The sequence below is a fragment of the Triticum dicoccoides genome, chromosome 5B (assembly GCF_002162155.2).
Source record: "Triticum dicoccoides isolate Atlit2015 ecotype Zavitan chromosome 5B, WEW_v2.0, whole genome shotgun sequence".
NCBI lineage: Eukaryota > Viridiplantae > Streptophyta > Magnoliopsida > Poales > Poaceae > Triticum > Triticum dicoccoides.
The window spans coordinates 107,786,733-107,796,146 of NC_041389.1; the positions used below are offsets into that span (position 1 = coordinate 107,786,733).

General features: G+C 50.0%; 1 protein-coding gene across 1 annotated transcript; it reads right to left on the minus strand.

Annotated features, from left to right (window-relative positions):
* Positions 1 to 7,021: 7,021 nt before the first annotated feature.
* LOC119307650 (probable polyamine transporter At3g19553) lies at positions 7,022 to 8,962 on the minus strand. Its single transcript, XM_037583720.1, has 2 exons — positions 7,909 to 8,962; positions 7,022 to 7,803 (listed from the first exon to the last, which is right to left on the minus strand). Exons 1-2 carry the CDS (start codon positions 8,868 to 8,870, stop codon positions 7,308 to 7,310), a joined length of 1,458 nt encoding a protein of 485 aa, XP_037439617.1. The 5' UTR covers positions 8,871 to 8,962; the 3' UTR covers positions 7,022 to 7,307.
* Between the last annotated feature and the right edge of the window lie 452 nt (positions 8,963 to 9,414).

Consider the following 9,414-nt stretch of genomic DNA (forward strand, 5'->3'; position numbering starts at 1 on the left):
GGAGAGAGGGATTCGTCGCCGTCGTCATCATAAACCATCCTCCATCACCAATTTCATGATGCTAACCGCCGTGCGTGAGTAATTCCATCATAGGCTTGCTGGACGGTGATGGGTTGGATGAGATTTACCATGTAATCAAGTTAGTTTTGTTAGGGTTTGATCCCTAGTAACCACTATGTTCTGAGATTGATGTTGCTATGACTTTGCTATGCTTAATGCTTGTCACTAGGGCCCGAGTGCCATGATTTCAGATCTGAACCTATTATGTTTTCATGAATATATGTGTGTTCTTGATCCTATCTTGCAAGTCTATAGTCACCTATTATGTGTTATGATCCGACAACCCCGAAGTGACAATAATCGGGATACTTCTCGGTGATGACCATAGTTTGAGGAGTTCATGTATTCACTATGTGCTAATGCTTTGTTTCAATTCTCTATTAAAAGGAGGCCTTAATATCCCTTAGTTTCCGCTAGGATCCCGCTGCCACGGGAGGGTAGGACAAAAGATGTCATGCAAGTTCTTTTCCATAAGCACGTATGACTATATTCAGAATACATGCCTACATTACATTGATGAACTGGAGCTAGTTCTTTGTCACCCTATGTTATAGCTATTACATGAGGAATCGCATCCGACATAATTATCCATCACTGATCCAATTCCTACGAGCTTTTCACATATTGTGCTTCGCTTATTTACTTTTCCGTTGCTACTGTTACAATTCCTACAAAACTATTATCTTTACTTTTGCCACTGTTACCTTTACTATCATACTACTTTGCTATTAAATACTTTGCTGCAGATACTAAGTTATCCAGGTGTGGTTGAATTGACAACTCAACTGCTAATACTTAAGAATATTCTTTGGCTCCCCTTGTGTCGAATCAATAAATTTGGGTTGAATACTCTACCCTCGAAAGCTGTTGCGATCCCCTACACTTGTGGGTTATCAGCGGCGGAGGTGGCTGGTCCGGCTCGGGGGAATGTCCCGCTTGTCTTGCGGAATGGCGTACAGGGGCATCCTCACAAGCTTGGCTGCTGCAGCCTCCATGCGTCATCCTATTTTTTGTTTTCCCAATACATAGCAACCATGATGAGAAAATTCCAAAATGGGGGGAAAAGCCAATGACAAATCCCGGAAGAAAACAACGAATGAAAACCAAGGCGAATAAAAAGTTCCAACGTAATTATACATAGTCCCAACATGAAAGTAACATCACAGCGGGTCTACTACCCTCGTACATGAATTATGCATCATGACAAGTGCAGGTACAACCATTCATCATGCTCATGACTACCGCGATACTCTAACGGTCTACTGCTCGATCAGTGCTGCTGTAGGCTCGTCTCCTGAGTCGGACGCTGATCCTGAATTGATAGCAGAGACCTCCAGGCCAAGAGGAACGCGACAAAGCTGCCTTGAGGGCTCTCCCTCAGGGGCAGGCAGGGGATGGGATCTAAGCATAGGAGTAGCAGGAGTAGCGACAAGGGAAGACCATGCAGCAGGAGCGCTTCGAGGGTTCACCGTCAGAGGGTTAACTGTACCCTGCGAGGTCATCGGTGGAACGGGGCTGGGAAGAACCGAAGCAGAAGTGTAGATAACAGTGGGAAGAGGGTTCCTCACCCAAGCAGCTGCGAGAGCGGTGCGAGCACGTGAAAGATCCCGAGCTAACTCGTAGTTCAGAAGATAACTAGTTGTGATGTAGCGAGAAAGGTGGCTAGTGGGACGATCGCATGCCGGATTAATCAAAGGAAAATGGACACGCCCATTCTCGTGCAGAGATGGGTAGTAGAAGAGACCAGGGTGGGTATGCATGCGAACCTCGTTGTAGCGCAAGTCTACAAGAGCCTCGAGAGCAGCAAACTGAATTGCCTGGGATGGCGTAGAAGCAAGACCACCCTTAGTCGAACAAGTGTAAGCGCCGGTAGGTGAACTGTGGTGTAGAGTGACCTCAGCATAATACTCATACAATGCACTAGCTAGATGCTCGCGATACACCCGATACTCTGGATCAGCACCCTCTGGGTAGAGTCGTCGCCACACATTCTGAAGCAGATGTGGCGATCTGTACGGAGCTAGCTCAGGATGGTACAAGATCGGTACTGGTGCCATCTACACTCACAAATCATCCGGTTAGTAATAACAAATAAACATGCATGCAATGGAACAATCGGCACCCAAACGAAGCTATCTACCATTTCACTAGTGCACTAACGGTCTAGCGTGTCCTACAATCAGCGCGGCTCTGATACCAAGCGTTGTGGCACCCCGGCTCAGAGCAACCGGTTTACCTTGCATTGCCAGCCCAGAGATCAAGTCTTCTGGCAATACACAACAACATGGTACAAAAACAACCGCTTTATTGATGCTAGCGGATTACATAGGTCTGATATTACATCCAGATTCGAGGCCAAGCGGCACACACGGTGCTGCTGGACAGTATGTACATTATTTAATGAACATGATGGGGCCTCGATCGCACGAGCTACGCGGCAGCGGAAGAACGACGTAGAGGAACTCCATAGCACAGGGACACCGAAGTGAACACGGCCTAGACACGAGATGCGCTCCAATGTGAACTAACTTGCCTGAAAGCTGGCATAACACGCTAGGTCAGTACATTGAATGTACTTGCAAGCTCACAACAAACATAAGCACGATGACAAACAATATCATGATATTTAATCAGATTAATTCAATGCAAAGCTACTACTACCAAAACAAACATTTCATGCAATGAGTCCCACGGACTCGCTTACCAGACGGTTACCGCGTAACCAAACGGTGACCATACCTCGGTCACAACGGAAACCAATCACTCATGAGCACCTCAAGTGTTCATGCTTTCGTCACGAACCAATGCATCATAGCACTCACTTACTTTGCAAGATTATTAGAAAAGTTGATCCATGGTGTGACTTACTTCCGAGTTTTGCCCATAACCAAGGACACGACTATCGATAGATTAAATACACTCTGCAGAGGTAGCGCACTTTGCCCACACTATGGAATACCAGGCCCCGCATTCCCGTTTGGGTGGACCAAAGCATTTCGATGAAACCCTCCCTTTGTCATGCACTCTCCCCGGCCACTCCGACCAACTCCCCCTCGGGGCTAGGTCTTGGGTGGTCCCGTGTCTACCAAAGACACCAATGGCCACCGTCGTGGCAAAACGGTCCCAAACAGGGACAAGGTACCATAAAAACAAAACGAGCACACAAGGTTATGTCTTCCCACCGGGCCAGGGCATGCACGCCCATAACCTTCCCTCGCAGGAGGCATCGGTGAGAGCCACAACAAAGGACCGAGTCAAGACCTTCCCATAAGTTAGATGTGGTCGCACTGAATTAAAAACCCAATTCAGTGGCACCATGATGTGATCAGCATCATATTCACGTTGAACTTAATCCAGTTTAGCTTTGATAGAAAAACTTTTTATCATCAACATGATATAACCAAAAAATAATCATGCAACTACTCGTCATGCAAAACAAACAACTCATATTCATGGATCAAACTTAACAACACATGCATCTTGCAATACTAAGAATCAAAACTTCTCTGGTTATAACTCATTTTTATAACCAAGAAATATTTTTATTAGTTCATCATTTAAATAAACCATTACTAGCAAAATAACTATCATTAATTTCCATGGGAATTTTCATAGTGCAAAATATTACTCTACTTAGCCAAACAAGTTCATGCATTCAACCAGAAGCTAAAACAAGCATATCAAGCATGGTAAAGCAACTAGAAATTATCCAAAGTTATTTATCAAATTTTAAATGCAAATAATAACTCATATTCAAGTAGAAAATCATAGATACTGAAATAACACCATCCAAATGTTGTTTGCTTCAAGACAAGCTTCTCCTTCTGAAAAATAATTTAAACCACAAAAAGAATTATCAAAACACATTCTGAAAATCACCAAAAATTCTAGACAGCAAGGAAAAATCCACCTTCTTGTGTGCTGCTAGAGCTTTCTGTAACAAAGACAATGCAAAAAGAATCAAATCATTTCAACTTGTGGTTAGAAATGGTGGCTGGTCAAAGTTTGGTCAAATTTCTAAATAAATTTGAATTAAACAGAAATCCTGGGGGGTGACGTCGAAGGCGTATAACAGAAATACGCCTCCACTCGTACCGCTTAGGGCGCGAGTGGTGAGACCGATAGGTGGGTCCTGCGCGTCAGGAGAGAGAGAGAGAGAGAGAGAGAGAGAGAGAGAGAGAGAGAGAGAGAGAGAGAGAGAGAGAGAGAGATCAGAGGGAGGTGGGGCTTCGTCGGAGCTCACGCCGGTGATGAGGGGGTTTGGGACTAAACGAGAGGGATAGATTTGAAGCGGGGCTCGAGGCGCACCTGCCCGTACCCGTGGCTTGGCGAGAGGTGGACGGAGCTGGTCGCAGTCGAGCTCGCAAGCTTCGGTGGCGGACGGGATTCGCCGAAGAGGAAGAAGACGACGGCTAGAGGCGGCTTCGAGGGCTTGGCGGGGTCCAGGCAGCACCAGCAAACCCCCAATGCCCCGCCCAAGCAACTAGTTGAGCTCGAGAGGTACCGGAGCGCGGCGGCTGGACTGCGGGGATCGCCGGAGTCCTCTGGTCGGGGCGACGGCCAGAGGCCTTCCCGACCGGGCTTCTGCTCGTCTACATGTTTGTGGAGGTGGTGTGGAGTGGTGCGTGGCTAGCAAGTGAGGAGGAGGCGCTATATATAGCCGGAGCGGAGGGGGGAACGTGTCGCCGCCGGAGCTCTCTGGACACATGGCGAATGGCGATGAGAAGCTCCAACGAGAGGGGGCAAGCGCTCAGCGTCAACGCAGAAGCTTGCCCACGCTTGGGGACGAGCACAGGAGGCGGTTGGAGAAGCGGACTAGTGCACGTGCGCACTGTGGCCTTTTGGGCGTGACGTGCTCGTGCTTGCTGCGGTGGCTCTGGCGTCGGCGAGCGCCAGGGAGCGGTCAAGGGTGATGGGTCGATGCTTGTGGCGCAGTGTGGCAGTCGGAGGCGAGCGCCTGATTGAGCACGCGCGAAACAGAGTGCAAGGCGCCAGCCAGACCGCGCCGAGACGCATGCCAGGCACCGTGTCCACGCGCGGTCACTAGGCTGGCATGGTCAAAACAACGCCCAGGAGCGGCCAAACCTTGTCTACGCTCTCGACCGTGCAGTGTTTAGTCTAGGGGGTTGATGGCTCATGCCCAGGCCGACCAGATTAGACTTCACTAAGCTGACAAGTTTCTGTACAGAAACTTGGCCGCCAAGTTTGGCCACCTTCTAGAAGGCCATTAGGGCTAATCTCCTGGGGTTTAGGGTTTCTTAGGAGGGTGTTTAAGCTCAAGAAAGATCAAGGCTAAAAGCTCAAGGAAAAATGTACTTGCTGTACAAAGTGCATTTCTGGTCCAGAAGTGAAAAGATTTTCTATAGCAAAAATATTGCAAAAAGTGATGCAATATTTTTACATGGGAAGTTGTGCCACGGTTCTGAGAATATTTGGGATTTATTTCAGATTTTTCTGAGCAAAAAAAATTGAGGTTGCTTTGGAGCACAAGATTCCGAAGTGAGTTTCAGAGAGGGAAATGAATATTTTTCTTTTATGAAAGATATTCATTTGATTATTGTGAGGTTTGACCAGAGGAATAAAGAAGATAGGTCACTTGGGTGAAAGCCAAGGATATGCCCAAGTGACAAGTCCAATTGAAATGATTCAAACTCCAATTCAAATCAGGGCAAAAACCACGATAAAACCAAGTCCGGAAAGAGAGAGAAGGCAAGTCCGAAAAAAAAGAGAAGGCAAAAATCCAGGCTGTCACATAGGGCTACCGCATGTTCTTTCACAGTGTTTGACACTGAACCATGCTACAAGCAGGGTCCTCTTGCCCAAGTTGATCACCAGCTACCGGCAACCTGGACTGCCTACCTCAATATGCGTCAGGAGATCCGAGATCCATAGGTGCATCAACAACTTCAGCAAGATCTGGTGAAGCACCTATGAAGGATCAAGGGCGACGCCTAGTTCGACGTGTGATGAAATATGTGTTTTTATTTGTTGAACTATATAATTTCTATTGAATTATTTGATTTCTATTTATTTTCTGTGATGAACTATGTGATAAAAATATTATTTATGTTGAGAACTCACGACGAACCACGCGCGAATATGAGCCGATTCGCGCCGATATCGGGCCTTTTCGCTGAAAATGGACCGAAAAATGGGCCGACATCGACGCCTGGAGGCGACCTGGGGCGACGGCTGGGTGCCCAACCGCCCCAGAACCGATTATACCGCCGGCTCGCTCCCAGGCGGCGATTTTTATGCCTTCTCGGGGCCAACGGCTGGAGATGCTCTAAAAAAAAGATAGGAATGGTGAGCAGTGCAGTCTGGTCGATCAGTCGTACAAAAGATTCGTCATAGCAGTACTTTACTCAAGAGCCAAGCTGACCGCATCACAATCTATCCGCACTTTGCCGAAGAAACACAACTCCTGCTCACTCAAACAAATTGAGCCTACTGCTACTCGGCGTTGCACACAAAGTTATACTAGGAGACAAAAGTGCAAGGGGAGGGGTTCCGCTTGCAATCGCTTCCGTATTTGATTCAGCATTTCAGCGGAAAGGAATAGACAGTGTTGATCCCGTCCAAGAGGACGACTTATTTGAGCCCTCTCACCACGCGCGGCACGTTTCTGTCCACTCTCCAGCAAGCCGATGGTGACATGCATCTACACTAGTCCATCATCTGATCCAGTTAGTTGGCAGTGGAATTCCTATGTTTCCATATGCACGAGTCACGTGTGTAGTATAGTGAGCTGCCTTTGTCGCGCATTACACATCACAGCATCCATTTCAGAACGCTTTCATTCTCGTATGTATATAAAGAAGAAGTTTTCATTCTCATTATATTTTTTGCTGTGATGTGGATCAGTTAGAAAAAGACTGACATGACTTCTTCAAGCTGGCTCTGAAATACAGCAAAACGGAACATGTTTGCTGTCGTTGAGTCTTGCAGAGTATATATGTGCTGCACTTTAAATGGAACCTGACTATATTTCAGTTCAGTCAATCAACCCATAGTGCTCTGCATCCAGATCCAGAGCTCAAATTCTTGCAATGAATCCCAAACATGAAGCAACTACAGTTTTCACCATGACAACTCGGGGATTTACAGAACTCAACTAACTGTGGTATGAATGAATTGATTATTGGTGTATGACAAATAAACCCATTTACTGAACCTACTGTACAACAACTGTACTAGGTACGTATGTGTGGAGGTACAAATTGCGACCGCCTCTCCGCGAGCGCGCGCTACTCAGCCTTGCTGGCCACTTCCTCCTCCTGGGCGGGGGGCACGGCGGCGGGGAGGAGGACGGCGCGAACATCCTCGACGTCGTCGTCGGACGACGATCCGTGGAAGCTGTCGGACGGCACGGGCGTCAAGAACTCGACCAAGCCGCTGCGCTTGAGACGTTCGACGCCGAAGTACATGGCGACCCCGACGGCGAGCACGATGATGTTGACGACGATGGTCGTGGCCGACGCGAGGCACATGACGGTGCCGATGAGCAACACGGGCGGGACGCACATGACGGCTGCCCCCACGGAGCCGAGCGGGATCCGGTACGGCCGGGGCAGGTCCGGGTCCTTGAAACGCAGCTTGACGAACGCCGCGAACACGGCGAGCATGCCGAGCCCGTAGAGGAAGTTGAGGAGCTCGATGATCTCCTGGAAGCTCATGAAGGAGAGGACCACCACCCCCGTCGCCGAGCAGAGGATGCTGTACGTGGGCGTTCCGTGTCGCGATCTGCGTGTAAGACGATGCATCGCGGGAAGATGAGACATGTTTTTATGGTTTCTTCTTGGCGGGAAGATTAGATTTCGACTTCGGATTCAGATTCGAGTTCATCACCTCCGGGCGAAGATGGCGGGGATCATGCCCATCTCGGCCATGCCGAGGAGCTGGAAGGAGTCGCTGCTCATCTCGGCTTCGAAGAGCCCCATGTTTGACATGGCCGCCGCGGCCTGGATCCACACGCGCAGCCAGGGCCCGCCGATCCTCTGCCCGACCTCGGAGAAGAACCCGTCCGTCCACTCGGCCGCGGTCTCCGATGGCAGCGCGCCGGTGCCGGCCAGGAGCGGGATGAGGTACGCGCCGACGACGAGCGCCACGGCGCCGAACACCGCCTTGGGGAACGTCTTCCTCGGCTCATCAACCTCGCCGGCGAGCGTGCTCGCCTTGTCCCAGTAGTTGAGGTTCCAGAACATGGAGTTGAAGTACCCGCGCGGGTGGATGGCCTTGGGGTTGACGGCGAGCCAGCGGGAAGGGCGGATCTTGGGGATGGCTAGCACGGTGAGCGCGACGAACGGGGACAGGGAGAAGGCGGTGAGGAAAAGCGCGGAGAGGCCGACGAGGTGGAGGCCGCGGAAATTGAGGTAGGTGAGCGCGGTGGTGAGGCCGAGCACGGCGAGAGAGCGGATCGGCGGCGCGAGGGCGAGCCCGCTGGAGCGGAGGTAGTCGAGGAAGAGCACCGGGTAGAGCGCGTTGTCGAGGGTGCCGGAGGCCCACTTGGAGAAGCCGACGAGGAAGGCGACCGTGGGGCCGAACGCGGCGGAGACCCAGGCGACGTAGCCAGCGTTGGTGGGGAAGGCGGAGGCGAGCTCGGCGGTGATGAGGGCCTCAGGGAGCGACCAAAGGACCGGGAGGATGAGGAAGCCGAGGAGCGGGAGCAGCGCGCCGCCGCCAGCGCGGACAGAGTCCTCGATGCCGAACGGCCCGCCCGAGACGTCGTAGAAGATGAGCGCGACGAGGGGGAGCACCGTCAGGGGGCGCCGCCTCGGCGCGGGGACGTCCTCTCCGCCTCCGCCGGTCATCGGGTCAACGGCTGCGCGCCACCGCCCCCGCCGCCGCGGGCGACGAGAGAGACGGATCAGGGGATTGGTCTGGTGAGGTGTGGAAGTATGGAAAAGAAATGGTCGTTGTGTTGGGAGGAAGCTGCGGGAGATATTATCGGGTGATTTGGGCATGGCAACTGGCAAGGCGGGCCCAGGGTTCTGGTCATGATTCTGTATTCCAGTTAGACAGGATCCGCACGTGCTCGCACGCATCTCGGTGTATAGCTTTTTCTAATTCTAACGGAATGTCAGTGTATAGTTTTTTTATAGCAATGTCAGTGTATAGCCATTAAGCTTATTTTCTAGGACTTCCAACCATAAAATATTCATATATAATTTAGAAAAAATAGGTATAATTTATTTGCGCCATATAATTGATGATCCAAGAAATATGTGTAATAATATGACAACAATTTCAGAAAAATAGACTATACATGTTTATGCCATAATCATACATGTTAAGAACTTGGAAATATCCTATTTAGGGCCAAACATGTTTAAACCCATTCGATTTATGTCTTGA